This window comes from Salmo salar, chromosome 25 (assembly GCF_965601325.2).
Source record: "Salmo salar chromosome 25, fSalSal1, whole genome shotgun sequence".
In the NCBI taxonomy this organism is placed as follows: Eukaryota; Metazoa; Chordata; class Actinopteri; order Salmoniformes; family Salmonidae; genus Salmo; species Salmo salar.
In genome coordinates, this window is record NC_138315.1 from 17,459,537 (window position 1) to 17,475,009 (window position 15,473).

General features: G+C 41.3%; 1 protein-coding gene across 1 annotated transcript in view; it reads right to left on the minus strand.

The window, feature by feature from the left end:
* Positions 1–15,144, minus strand: part of LOC106586272 (glypican-6) — a 123,784-nt gene extending 108,640 nt beyond the window's left edge. The window contains exon 1 of the mRNA XM_014173395.3: positions 14,490–15,144. Within this exon, the coding sequence (XP_014028870.1) occupies positions 14,490–14,640 (151 nt within the window). The 5' untranslated portion in view covers positions 14,641–15,144. The remainder of the gene's footprint in view (positions 1–14,489) is intronic.
* Between the last annotated feature and the right edge of the window lie 329 nt (positions 15,145–15,473).

Genomic DNA, 15,473 nt, shown 5'->3' on the forward strand with positions numbered 1-15,473 from the left:
CACCCACAAAGAGCTCCTCCGCTCCGACACTTAGACCGTGCAGTGTTCCCGCAGTCTCAACAGAGCAAAACATCACTTAAAATGAGTTTCTCGTACATCAACATCCCATAAGGGGCTTTCAAGGAACTTCTCCACTCAACCAAGGTAGCCTGTATATCCTTTATGTCCAAGGTTAAAACAGCACAGTGGACACACAGATATATTTTTGTTGGTACACAATGGAATACAATTCCCCATTAGGCAGAGAAGAAAGAGTGGTTCACACAGCATACTCTTTGAATAGCTTTAGTGCTGAGTGATTAGTGCTTTTTGAGGTCGGTTAGGTTTCGGTTCGATTATAAAAAAATGTATCACGGTTTTCAATTTCAGTTTCGATATTTTTTTTTACATTAAATGCACTATGCATTACTTTTATTTATTTTATTTTACCAGGTAAGTTGACTGAGAACACATTCACATTTACAGCAACGAACAGTTACAGGGGAGAGGAGGGGGATGAATGAGCCAATTGTAAGCTGGGGATGATTAGGTAACCATGATGGTATGAGGGAAAGATTGGGAATTTAACCAGGACACCGGGGTTAACACCCCTACTCTTACAATAAGTGCAATGGGATCTTTAATGACCTTAGAGAGTCAAGACAACTGTTTAACATCCCATCCAAAAGACTGCACCCTACACAGGGCAGTGTCCCCAATCACTGCCCTGGGGCATTGTTTAGGCCAGAGTGCCTCCTACTGGCCCTCCAACACCACTTCCAGCAGCATCTGGTCTCCCATCCAGGGACAGACCAGGACTAACACTGCTTAGCTTCAGAAGCAAGCCAGCGGTGGTATCCAGGGTGGTATCCATTACATGGGTTGAACGATCGAACAACACATAATAAAACAATTAATACAAGTCCTATGCTGATAGTGATTGCCCATTACTGTTACCACTTATTAACCATCATTTATTCACATTACTTTACTTTAATAAAATATTTGTTTTATTTTATGACTTTTTACATTTTATTCCATGTCATCATCTCATCTCTATGCTGTCTGACAAAATCACTATTTTAGTAGTTCTTCAAAGTAAATAGGGCATACTTTTATGACTGCTGTCAACGAGGTCTCCGTGTGTGCTCCACACAGACCGGACAAGCGGGTGCGCAATGGATTATGGACCCTGTAGTTAATTACCACGTTTTCTGCACTAAACCATGTAGAACAGGGATGGGCAACTGGTTTCAAAATTGTTTTTATTTATTACATTTTTTAGGAACTCAGTCGGGGTCTCAACTTACTATTGAGAGTTAGAATACACAAGTTGTGCATCATCAGTTTTTCTCTTGTTATGTAAGTCACTGATAGTCAGTCAATTAGTCCATGTCAGCAAAATGTATTTAGAATGCTAAGTTAGATTTGCGGCTAGCTATCTAAACTTGGCCAAATGACCTGATGGGGGGCCCCCATTGATTTTGTTCCCTGCAAGCAACTGCTGCCCATCATGACAAGTTGAGATTTTTTGTGGCCCCCACCCCCATAAAAGTTTCCCATCTCTGATGTAGAATATTGGCCTGTTGGAATTTACCACTCGCTACTACATCACACAGTGCAGGCTTGATATGATTTTTCTACAGAAACTGAGCATTGAGCTCACAGAAATACCCAAACTAAATGGAATTCAAATAATTGAATCGACGTCGATCAGTTAGTTGTTTAAAAAAACAAAAATAACCGTAATGTCGTTTAATCGCTAAATAGCTTTGAAAAGGCCTATCTTTAGAAAACGACAGCTTATGCCCGCAACAAGATAAACATATATTGCACTGTTTATGCGAATTCCATTCTGGTGATATAGTGCAGAATACTGTATATCAGGGTACCTGGTCTCTCATAGTAGGGTGCAAAGCAGTGCACTACTGCTCCCCCTTCCTTAGCTCTGGCCCTGAACAGCCATACAATACTTTTGCCTAATGTAGTGCTCAGTGTATTGTCATCTGGACCTGGACCTGGGCTGTAATGGCTGAGGGGGACATTATTTCCTGCTAATATCCTAGTATCAAAGTGGGCCTCTGGTGAGTCATCTAGTATTAAGAATGCTGCGAGGGTGAAATAAAGAGAAGTGTCCCAACGCAACCTTGCGGCAGCACCAGCCCATCCCCAGCCTCATCCCTGTCCTCTCGGCTATCAGAGTTGTCAGGATGCAGAAATAGGGCTCTACTCCTTCTTGCCTCCCCAGACACAGCACATTTACACATGCATGCAAGCATATGATTGTCCTCGCATTGTCAGGTAAGCGAATTAAATCAAAAAAAATATTGAATGTTGTTGCAGTGATTAGTATACTGGTGAGAGTGAGACAGAGTATGAACAATGGTGTTCACAGACTGGAGATGTGTGTGTGTGGGCAATAGCCTATACTTTCTATGTTTCTTCAAAGGCACAAACTAAAGATGTGTGGGGGCATACAGATATCTCATTGTAATACAGAAAATGTGCAAATGTGGTTGCGAGGTAATGAGGCTTATGCATGCATTCAGTGTTTTATCAACAGCTATATGAGCTGCCTTCGTGAGTCGCAATTACTTCCTGTCACTCCAGTGTCTGTAATCAAGCAGAGTGTCAGTCAGATCACCTCTCCCATTATCTGTGCTGATGAAGCCTTTCCCTGGGCCTAATACAGGAAGACATTCATATTCCAAACACTACCCCACTAAGGTGTGCTTGTCTTTACTTTGCATACTCAATGCCATGTAGAAAGGAAGCTTCTTACTACCACTTAGATGTGAATTTACTCATGGACTGATTCTAATTGTGCTATGATTTTAGCGTTTCAGAGTAGCACAGGGCAAGTCTGTCATGTTCGAAGCACCTGACCCTCGATAGCTATTAGGCTTGCTAATCATCCTGTAATCTACATGAACACTCTTGTGAAAATGTTTTAAAACAATCAGTAAAAAAAAGGACAGACAATTGCACAGCTAAATCAAGTCATTGCAAGCCAATGTGTAATATAAAAAGTGTTATCACAATATTTCACATTCACAACCTACACTGACAGGGACCTATTTCAATTGACATATAAAACATTAGGACCCCCATCACTGTAGAAAAAGTTACTCTACCTATTCACCGGAACTGGGATTAGCCAGCGTTGGGAATTAAAGGTGTTCAAGTTACATTTCCATGCCAGAAAAGGTAGGCCAACTCTCAGAAGTATTCATCAGTGTACCTGGCCAAACAGACCCAAAGCATATGTGCACTGCCATCTGGTATATCTCCCATGGCTCCTGCTGCCATACGTTTACAGGCCTGATGCTTAGAGCAAACGCTACATCTTATAGAACTAAAACAACATAGCCATCAGTGACATATTAGTCATTTCGGGAAGGGTCAAGAGGTACTCATGATGTCAAAATGTCCAGCTGCTTTATAAATGAATCAATTTCACAGAACTATTGCATAAGGTTAGGCAATAGGAACATTCAAAAAATTCCTAACGCGCTTTGGCTCTGGACATTGATTTAATCTGCCCACTCATTCCACCCCCTGATTAAGAGTCATACCATGGCTAAAGAGTTATGACTGAGTTATAGCCAGCATTGATCCAGGTCAGAGGAAAGCTTTGCTCTGTCTTTGGGACACACCCAAGGTAGTTATCTACTGTGCTTTAAGGGAAGATTACATGTTCGATTACATTTAGTTACATTTAAGAGGTTAAGGGGGGCCTGAGAAAATGATACTGTAAATGTTTGTGCAAATGCCAAGTCAGAACAAACATAGTTACTGTGGCACTATATTTATGAGTCACAGAGACAGTAAAGGTGTTATTATGATAAAAACAGAAAGAACGAGAGAGGAGTTTTACCCATCCCTCCCGTCAATGTCAGTGTACCTTTTCCTCCTTATTTTAATATTCACACTTTACAACTTAAAATGTGTCCACACGAATACTATTGAGATATCACACTATTTTAAACAAAGTGATTGAGGTTACGAAGGAACTTGATCGTGCCTTTTTGAGTGGTAGCTCAATTCGATAGGCAAGGAGAGTTAAAATTATCAACATTGATCTGAAAATTGCCATCTGTGTTTTCCTCACTACCGGAGGCATCATCCTTTTAGAAATATCCCAATAGGTGTTATTTGGAATAGCAGATTCTAGCTAGGACTTACATCAATCAATATGGGACAACACTGTATTCCCCTAGCATACTACACCATGCCAGGACTCCAAATTAGAGGGATGTCCCATGTTTTTAAATAACGTTATATGCTGATAAATGTCCTTGAATGAATTTGCAAATGTTCAAATAAGCAGCACAGTAGGCCTACAGATGATTGTGTCACATTTTACCTTCAACATAATGACATGGTGGTCTGGCTTGCGTCCTCAGGAGAGTCAAATATAAAGGAGATGTCGGACTGTCAAATGCTAATATCTAAACCAATGTCACAATTACAAAATGTCATTGTCATTGCATTTCAAATTGGGCCAAAAACTCGCAACTCGTAGGGTTGTGGCAAGAATTATTGATTTGTGAGCGAAATCATTCTTATTACAATAAGATGTTTCATTGCAAGAAAAAAATAATATCCTAAGGGAATTTACACAAAAAAGAAAAAAAAAGAAGAAAAAAAACTAGTATTAGGCAACTCCCTCTGCTACTGAAAGGAAATGCTGTTTGAAAAACTGTGCCATATTCTCAGGAGAGAAGTTGAAAAAGCCTTGTGGGTAAACGGGCTCTCTAGCCAATATAATGCATTTTCAGGATCTGTTGATCCTGCCATACACAGAAAATAGCCATTCAATGACATTTGAAATCTGGAACATTCCATTTTCGAAGGCCCTCATGCTGCAGCTGAGGTGAGTTGTACATCATATCAGATCACTCTACTGTGGACTCCCTTAAAATTCAAGGCTAAAGGTTCAAAGTCTAAAAATTGCTTTCCAAAAGTATTGTGGAAGTCACTTCAAAGCAATTAAATGTCACAGCAGTTGGATTCAGAGCCAATACCGGCAATGTGACTGGGATAGCACCTCATTGGATGAAAATGTCTACGATACCTTTGATACTGTACCAGAATAGGTACCTTCAACGATGATGATGCACATGACAAGAGGGCATATATTGGAAATGCTAAACCTATAGAAGATCCTGTAAAGAATACCCAAAGACCATGTACACTACAGTGTGGAATGAAAAGAAACGCATAATCAGCATACATACGACCATGTCTGGCTTTGATATTTATTGGGGACTATGTAATAAAATGAGTGGAGGAGGAATGGGAAAATTGCTGAGGACATTTGATATACATGGGCAGTGGGCCTAGAAGCCCCAGAGAACGACGAGCTGCTAGCGAGTGACTCTCTTCTGCGTCAACCTGCTAACTGGAGCATGGCAAAGGACTTACAGGTAGCAGCTGGTGGCTGAGAGTAGATACTAGGAAGGCCCTAAGGCCTGTACTGATCATTACCTTTCACTCCTCATTTACAGCTTACTACCAAGGCACTGGGCTTCATTAGTGCCTGGTGGCTTGTTACACTTCTGGTATACCTCCACCCTCCACTCAGTGGCCAAGTGGCCTGAGAGGGGAGAGGACACACTTCTAGCGTTCAATACCTCCCTCATGGCCCCTTACGCAACATGCAAACTCGTTGGCCCCTTCCCAGGAGTAGTGAAAAGACAAAGCACTCCTACAGGTGCACATGTCTAGTCTGATGTTGTCAACAGGACTGACGTGACAGACATGGGGCTAAAGATAGATCCAACGGCAGTGACGAGGTATTCAAGGGAGCTTTGTTTTCTGATGGCTCACTGTTGTGACAGGCTGAGGGGAAATAAGGAGCTATAAAGTATGACTGATCCTTGTTGCAGCAGACACGGGCCAGGTAGTTTTTATCAATACAAGAAGATCCACTGATCTCCAAGGAGGGTATGTAAATGATCAGTGCTTCCAGAGTTGCTTGAAAAGTTAGGAGTTGACTAAAAGTTACACACATTCATTAAGCGTAACAGTGAATAATGGCGCCGGAGGAGATGACTGCCGTTTTACGATCTCCTAATCAATTGTGCTATTTTGTTTTTTAGCACTCCTAGTGGCTGGGGACTTTAATGCAGGGAAACTTAAATCAGTTTTACCTCATTTCTACCAGCATGTTAAATGTACAACCAAAGGGAAAACAAACTCAAGACCACCTTTACTCCACACACAGAGATGCGTACAAAGCTCTCCCTTGCCCTCCATTTGGCAAATCTGACCATAATTCTATCCTCCTTATTCCTGCTTATAAGCAATAACTAAGCAGGAAACACCTTTGACTCAGTCAATAAAAAAGTGATCAGATGAAGCACATGCTAAACTACAGGACTGTTTTGCTAGCACAGACTGGAATATGTTCTGGGATTCTTCCGATGGCATTGAGGAGTACACCACATTAGTCACTGGCTTCATCAATAATTGCATCGATGACGTCGTCCCCACAGTGACTGTACGTACATACCCCGATCCAAAGCCATAAATTACAGGCAACATCCACACTGAGCTAAACGGTAGAGCTGCCGCTTTCAAGGAGAGGGACTCTAACCCGGAAGCTTATAAGAAATCCCACTATGCCCTCTGACGAACCATCAAACAGGCAAAGCATCAATACAGGACTAAGATTGAATCGTACTACACCGGCTCCGACGCTCGTCGGATGTGGCAGGACTTGAAAACTATTACAGACTGCAAAGGGAAGCACAGCCACAAGCTTCCCAGGGACACAAGCCTACCAGATGAGCTAAATTACTTCTATGCTCGATTCGAGGCAAGTAACACTGAAACATGCATGAAACTATCAGCTGTTCCAGACGACTGTGTGATCACGCTCTCCGTAGCCGATGTGAGTAAGACCTTTACACAAGTCAACATTCACAAGGCCGCCAGACGGATTACCAGGACGTGGTACTCCGCGCATGCGCTGACCAACTGGCAAGTGTCTTCACTGACATTTTCAACCTGTCCCTGACTGAGTCTGTAATACCAACATGTTTCAAGCAGACCACCATAGTCCCTGTGCCCAACAACACTAAGGTAACCCGCCTAAATGACTACTGACCCGTAGCACTCACGTCTGTAGCCATTAAGTGCTTTGAAAGGCTGGTCATGGCTCACTTCAACACCACTATCCCAGAAATCCTAGATCCACTCCAATTTGCATACCGCCCCAAGGCTGCACTCAACACTGCCCTTTCCCACCTGGACATAAGGAACACCTATGTGAGAATGCTATTCATTGACTACAGCTCAGCATTCGACACCATAGTGCCCTCAAAGCTCATCACTAAGCTAAGGACCCTGGGACTAAACACCTCCCTCTGCAACTGGATCCTGGACTTCCTGACGGGCCGCCCCCAGGTTGTAAGGGTAGGTATCAACACATCCGCCATGCTGATCCTCAAGGGTGCGTGCTCAGTCCCCTCCTGTACTCCCTGTTCACTCATGACTGCATGGCCAGGCACGACTCCAAAACCATCATCAAGTTTGCCGATGACACAACAGTGGTAGGCCTGATCACCGACAATGATGAGACAGCCTACAGGGAGGAGGTCAGAGACCTGGCCGTGTGGTGCCAGGACAACAACCTCTCCCTCAACGTGATCAAGACAAAGGAGATGATTGTGGACTACAGGAAAAGGAGGACCGAGCACGCCCCCATTCTCATCGACAGGGCTGTAGTGGAGTAGGTTGAGAGCTTCAAGTTCCTTGGTGTCCACATCACCAACAAACTACAGTGAGGGGAAAAAGTATTTGATCCCCTGCTGATTTTGTACATTTGCCCACTGACAAAGAAATGATCAGTCTATAATTTTAATGGTAGGTTTATTTGAACAGTGAGATGTTATAAATTGATTTGCATTTTAATGAGGGAAATCACTGGGACAAAGCTTCCTGCCATCCAGGACCTCTATACCAGGCAGTGTCAGAGGAAGGCCCTAAAAATTGTCAAAGACAATGGACCTAGACTTGGAGTGCCAAGTCTAGGTCCAAAAGGTTTCTTAACAGCTTCTACCCCCAAGCCATAAGACTCCTGAATAGCTAATCAAAGGGCTACCCATACCCCTCTTTTAAGCTGCTGCTACTCTCTGTTTATTATCTATGCATAGTCACTTTAACTCTACCTACATGTACATATTACCTCAATTACCTCGATTAACCGGTGCCCCCGCACACATTGACTCTGTACCGGTACCCCCTGTATATAGCCTCGCTATTGTTATTTTACTGCTGCTGTTTAATTATTTGTTACTTTAATTTTTTATTTTTTATTTATGTATTTTTTATTTAACACTTATTTTTCTTAAAACTGCATTGTTGTTTAAAGGGCTTGTTAGTAAGCATTTCTGTCACGGTTATCGTCGGTGAAGGAGGACCAAAATGCAGCAGGACTGTGTTTGTTCATTTTGAACATTTATTAAATCAAAATGAACACAAAAACAACTAAACGAACTCAAGATATACCGTCAGTCTTCTCAGGCTCATACATGCTAGACAAGAAACAATATCCCACCAATACACAGACAAACACACCCAACTAATATAGGACTTCCAATCAAAGGCAACACCACACAGCTGCCTTCAATTGGAAGTCCACCCCAATTAACCAAACATAGACATACAACCAACTAGATCAACATAGAAATACGTAGACAAGGAACAGTGCCCAAAAACCCCGGAATACTAAATCAAATGCCCTTTTTAGAAAAACACCACCCCGAGCCACATAAAACAAATACCCTCTGCCACGTCCTGACCAAACTACAATAACAATTAATCCTTATACTGGCCAGGACGTGACAATTTCACTGTAAGGTCTACACCTGTTGTATTCGGCGCATGTGATAAATGACATTTTACTTTATTTCATTTGCTGTGGGCAAAGGTGATTATTCATGTCTTTCAATTTCCTAAAATATTGGTCTTTCACATAGGTTTCATATCACTACAATCAAATCATCTTCTTCAAAACATCCCTAACCCAAACAAGATATTAATGTCAGGTTATATTAACATCACCAATCAATGAAATAACATATCCAGTTATATTTGAATTGGATATCTCTGACAGATTAAAGACATAGAATCCATTCTGACAGTGAAAGTATATTCTTTCACACAACACAAAGCAATGATGACTTGCGTTTTCAAACATTTATTGTTTACAGTCTCACGAGAATTATCGGTATTTCTTGTACATATGTTTGCTCTATATACTTAATTCAACAGTGATGAGATTGACAGACATGTATTATTTATTAATAATTTCACATTATTAGTGCCAAGGAGGATGCCCTGCCTATGTGACAATGTGTGCCATCTTCTCTGAGATTACACGAGAGAGCTGACAAGCCTAATTTAAATAATAATGAAAATAATTAAATAAACCGTCACACAATTCTACACTATCTGTCAAGACATTCAAGTTCAAACAGGGACAAGGGACAATGAAAAAATTAAAGAATTAAATAAAGTCATGGAGAGACTTTTACCTTGAGAAGTTTTTAACTATTATCCATCGCCATTGAAAATCATGGCAATTATAGTCTTTATTGCTTTAAGAGACTAATTTAAAATCAAGAAGTGTACAGAGAGGCTTAAACATAAAGAAAAAAAGATGTGCGTGCATATGAAAAATGGCAACACTCAAAACTAGAGCCCACTTAGTGCTGAAATCAATCACAAGGGTGTAATGGTATAGGAATTAGCATTTAATCTTCCAAGTTCTCGCCTCGAAATCCATCTCCCTTCTATGGCTTGAATTATAATGACACTATACTGTATCTAGAGAGATGGTAGAACTGAACACATTGTAATAAAAAGCACTTGTCAAGTCAGATATAATTTTGCTTACATGGAAACTATGCATTACATGTTCCCAGCAATTAGTTTGACGGCACGTGTGATGAAATGTGCGAATTGTATTGGTGGGAAGATAATCAAAACAGTGCACCAAGTGTGAACACACAGGGAGTTATATCAACAAGGAACAAAGAATGAACTAGGAACATTGGAATAGCCTAGATTAATTATCCACCGCAAGATAAATGCTCAATTACACATTTATATCCAATATAAAATAACTAAACACAAAAGGGGACAAAAAAAAGTGTGTCCTCTTGTCAACTTAATTTCTTGACAAAAGATATTGGCAGCAACAGCGTCTATACTCTGCAGGAGCTTGTTGATACGCTTTGAGCGACTGCACTGTTATTCTGTTATTCTCCCTGAGAGGCTGAAATACTAGCAGGCAAACCAGAGTCATTCCTCCCTGCTCCAAGAGGGAGCTCCTGTTGAGAAACCCCATCATGCAGCCCATTTTAGTATTCATGAGCATGATTAATCGCATGGAGCTGGAAGAGGCATTTGAGAAATCCACTTTGGCATGGAAAAAAAGAGATGAGTGTTTGGGTCCCTGGCTTTCCTGATGATACCTCCTGTGTGTGTGTCACGGTAGGAAACATTCCGATTAAATCAACAGACTATAGCCCCCGCCACCACAACCGCCACCACCGCTATTATTTACATCAATTTCAATCACTGCCAATCCCAACAGTTCAATTAGGTACAATTCCATCACCATCCTTTCTATCAGCTGGACATTAAAATACAGAGGCATACCACCACCACATGTGATCCTTGCCAGAATTCCCCTCACAGATCCCTCTCCTCATCTGGGTGTGTCAGTGGGGAGGTCATCATAATCTGATAATGTATCATAGTAATACGGACGTATGCCACAGAGGCCAACAGATTCACTTGGTCGTTCTCTCTGCTGGCGCTCCCATTTTGCCCTTTTCAATCTATTCCACAACTTAAGTCAGGATGAGGACCTGTGCACATTACACGGCTCAGCAGAGATAATTTGACTGCTTGTGTACGCAGCCATGGACCACATCAAATATCAGCACCGTTATTTCGGTCCCATTCCACTGCTGGGAACAGGGAGGCTGAGCTGGACATGAAATGATAGGGTCGAGCTGGGACAGCTTGAGAAGCTCCACAGACACAGCTCAGGGGTGTGTGTGTGTCTGTGTTCCTAATAACACACATCTACCAGGAAGGGTCTAGCAGTCTGTCTGACTCATCTTCCAAGTCACCCCGTCGTCGCGTCTCGTCTTGCGTATTGGTTAATTCATTGGGTCAGTAAATGGAACCTGAGATAGATCTTTCCCAAGCCTGCATGCAGGGCTAGTCTTTCACCAGGGCATTGATGGGATTGGATGAGGGAGGCCGGTATGTAAGGAACTCACTGACAGTTTATTTAAATACAGGGGCAAGAACTTGTAGAGGAGATGGAGGAGCACCGGACAATTTTTGCTGCGCTGACAGTCCACTGATTTAGGGCGTAAGGCAGCGGTGTCAAACTCATTTTCCCCCGGGGGACGCATTTGGTTAAAAGTTTCGTATATTAAGTTTGTCTGGTCCGTGGGCCGTATGTTTGTCACCCCTGTTGTAAAGCAATGCACTATGCAGCCAGTCCACATTTCCAGTCACTCTTGTACATGCTGACAACTTGGACCAGGGACTCTTCAGAATGTACAGGCCACGTCCCGGAGTATTACTCTACCAACTGGGCCTGCAGGCACTGACTCATAGCAGGACTTCTATCAATAACGCTGACATCACTGCTGACATTCCACCTGACCTGGCTGATGCTGACCACACATGCTGCTCCAGCTCAGCCATTCGATATAAACTACTGGTCTGAAACGATAGGAGTGGGTGTAGCATGCATATAACTGTAGGATGGACTCTCTTAAAAGTAGCTTTGAGAAAGCTTCAATAAGCCTAAATTATGATTGACAACTTTCTTATGTTGGCATATGCGACAGCAGTTGGTCCCTCTGATACTGTTTTAATGCAGCATTATATGAAGGCATTACAATCCAATGAAGTTATATTTAAACCCCTAATGAATTCTAACTAAGTGTGAGATACATAGAAAAGGGTTGAGATGGTGCCTACTGAGTAAAAAAAAAAAAATCGCACATTTGTATATCAGAAACCACTGAAAAATAGTAGAACCATGGACAATATGAAGCCAAAGGGATTCCATAAGGATATGAGAGGAATTCCAGTGCCTTACATCTAATTTGATGATGTCCAACATCTTTAGTCTCTAAGGCATCAGACATCAAAGTCATGCTGGCACACCCATCTCTTTTTGACCACAATTAGAGGTTGATGGCCCTCCTCTTGGGGGAATGGCCAAAAGCAACAGACCTCAACTCAACTGATTATTCAGTGAAGATCCTTGAATAGGATTTAATCATAACACATTGTGATTCAAGGCAAACAAAAAGTAAGCAATGCATAGAGCTACCTGCCCTATACGACGGTTAGAATTCATGTTAAATATTTTAAGGATATGAAAATGAAAATGTCAACCTATTATGCAGCAGATAGACTCGTTTTTTTCCCACCTCATTGTACATTGAAACTACATTGAGCTATTTTAACATGCATTACCCAGATTAGCATTTTCTATCAACTGGCATGCAGGTTGTATACTATTGAAACTTGACAAGAATCTTAGATGAGGCACCATTTCTGAGTTTATTGCACACACGGTGGTAGTGACACAGGAATGTTAACATCGCTAGTATGAATAAACAAAGGATATGCACACAATTGTGTCAGCTAAACACACATAAATTGTTTCAGCCATCCGCTGCTGAGGTGTTGACATTGCATAAATCATATAGTCAGTCATTGCCATTCCTGAAGACAAATGGGGTCAACACCCATGTGGATGTGATCAAAGCAGTGCCATACAGCTGCATCACTCAGAGATGAGAGACACTGAGGTTTTCATTCATTGGAGATTAGATGTCAACGACAGGAGCGTGCCTACATCTGAGGGATTTAATCAGTTAGTTATTCAAGCCCGTCTATGAACAGGTGTGCTTGTTATCAAATATGCAGGCTTTTTACCTGTGCCAGATTTCTGTCTGTAACTACAGAATTATGGGATCTAAGCCATTATGACATTAATGGTCTGGGCAGACAAAGTGCATATTCATATGGGGAGGGAACGAGGAAACAACTAACATCATAAAAATAACATTCTGATCCACTTCGTGCATCAAGCTAACAATACCTACACAAAATCGTTGAAATATTCCCCCTGACAACTCTCTTGCGCAAATGTGCCCTTGTGAATGCTTGAGCAGAACAGTGAAGCAATAATGTTGTTTCTGACTGAGCCAGCCAGCCACAGCTTGACTTGGGTGGGTCAGAGAAATCCAAGCCTCCATGGCCTGAAGTAGGGAAAGTCCATATAAATATGAAGACCAGCTGGTTATCATAATATTTACATACATCTTACAAAAACTATAATAATAGCATCATGCCAGCATTAACCTATGGTTGACACATATGTGAAGTGGAATGGATATTGGATGGAAATTGAATTGCACTGACTTGAGGGATCGTTACATGACAGCGTCATTGTCACTTTATCAACAGGACAGAAATCAATCCAGTGCATGCCTGATGATGCATTAGTTTGACACAGAGGCTCATAGCAGACACAGAGACCTCTACTGGACACACCAGCAAATCTAGTGCCACCAGGATTATTCTGCTGCTGTCATTTACATATTATGCAGCATGTTAGAGAAATAAAGAAATCACTTTATTCAGTCAAATATTAAAATAGCAATATGTCAAGGACTACTTATATTCTATTTTAGTGTAGTGGATATATTTAGGATGAACTTTTAACCAATGAACGAAAGCATAGAGAATGGGAATGTTATACACTTGGCTATTGTGATATATCTGCATAATTAGACTACTTTGAGTTTAAATTGCTAAAGAGTTTGATTTATGAGGGGTGGTATTGTTGGATGGTCATAAAAAATGATTTACTGCCATCCTGTTGAAGTAACCTAGATAAGGACAGTGTTAAAACAGTGTGTGTTAAGTTGTTCTAGGCTAATTATTATTATTTAGAAAATAGAATAACTTTTTTATTATTATTAGGCTACATTTATATTATAATACTTGTCCTTCATAAATAAAAAGCAACCCCAACTTTATGGATGACAGGTGAGTATAGCCTTCATCTGAGTCTGCCTTCCACGCAGAACAACGACAGTACTTTCATAAAGGCTACTTTCACATATATATCTGTGCATTATCATAATGAACAGTTATATCCCTCAATAACATCAATGTGCTTCGTAGTGTAAAGGCACCTGTTTTCAAAATGTTCTTTCACCTTTACTTGATCAGTGTAAATTACTCCCATAGCAGTCAGTGTCGGTAGTTAAACTTTACCATTTTAATAATACAGTATATGATTTTCGCTCATAAAGAAAATTATTATCCAGATGATATGGTTTATTATGCAATAATATGACTCACTTTGCAACCATGGACTGTGTTGAATAGTTTACATAGCCTAGCCTACGTATTGATAGGTAGCACTCAAATCATTCCGTTCTTACCTGACATTTGTTGGAGAGGAACATTTTCAAAGCTGAAGCCTTTTGCAATAGAAGCTTCTTTAACCCCACTGCAGTTACGTGCTTTAAAATCGGATCCTGCTGCAACAGACAGCAATGAGAAAGTCCAAAGGACGGTCTGGTATCTCAGCATCGTGCACTTCTGTGATTAATCCTTCTTTTATCCTCTGCTGATTCCAGTTTAGAGAGGAAGTCCACTGCAGTGCATACGCAGGTAGCCTCTAACAACTCAACGTTTAGTGGTTGACACTTTTCTACAACTGTGCATCAACACTTCTTTCTCAATCAACGTCTGTTTATTTTGCCACCCGCGTTGCCGCAGAGAAGAGAATGTGTGTAGTGAGTCCAGGTAAAGCCACAAAGCCACATGGATTCAGCAGAGAGCGGGCTCCTCAACGTGTTCACTCAACTTCACTCAGAAAGCGACGTCGGGGAGGATACATTACTGTAGAAAGTCGAAAAGCTGAGGACTGGAGAGGAGACCGCTATGTGCTCAGATGCACAGAGCGGGCGCGAAAACACGGAGTGGAGTATATTGTCAGAGAAGGTTTTTAGTCAAACCTGACATTGATTATCAGAAAGAAAACCTCTGGAATAACTAACCTCTTTACAGCTGTGGTGTGAGTGAGAGTCAAATGAGATGAAGTATCCCTATGTGGTACTGGTATATTGGGCTGTGTTGTGTGGAGACCATTATTGAACCGTTCAGTGCTTTATTGATTTTAAAGCGGTTTAGTCCAGGGTAGATCAACAGTGGATTATCATCATGGCTGCAATAACACAGTTATACAAAGCGAGGGTTGGTGGTGAATGATTCACTTCCACCTCTGTTAATCTTTGTTAACATTGGCAGTTTGAAGTGACTCACATTTATTTGCATATCTGATTTGAATCTGTTGTTTTTCCTGCAGTCTGAACAGCCAAAAAGCACATGAAATCAGATATTTCAAGCAACATTTCAAACCA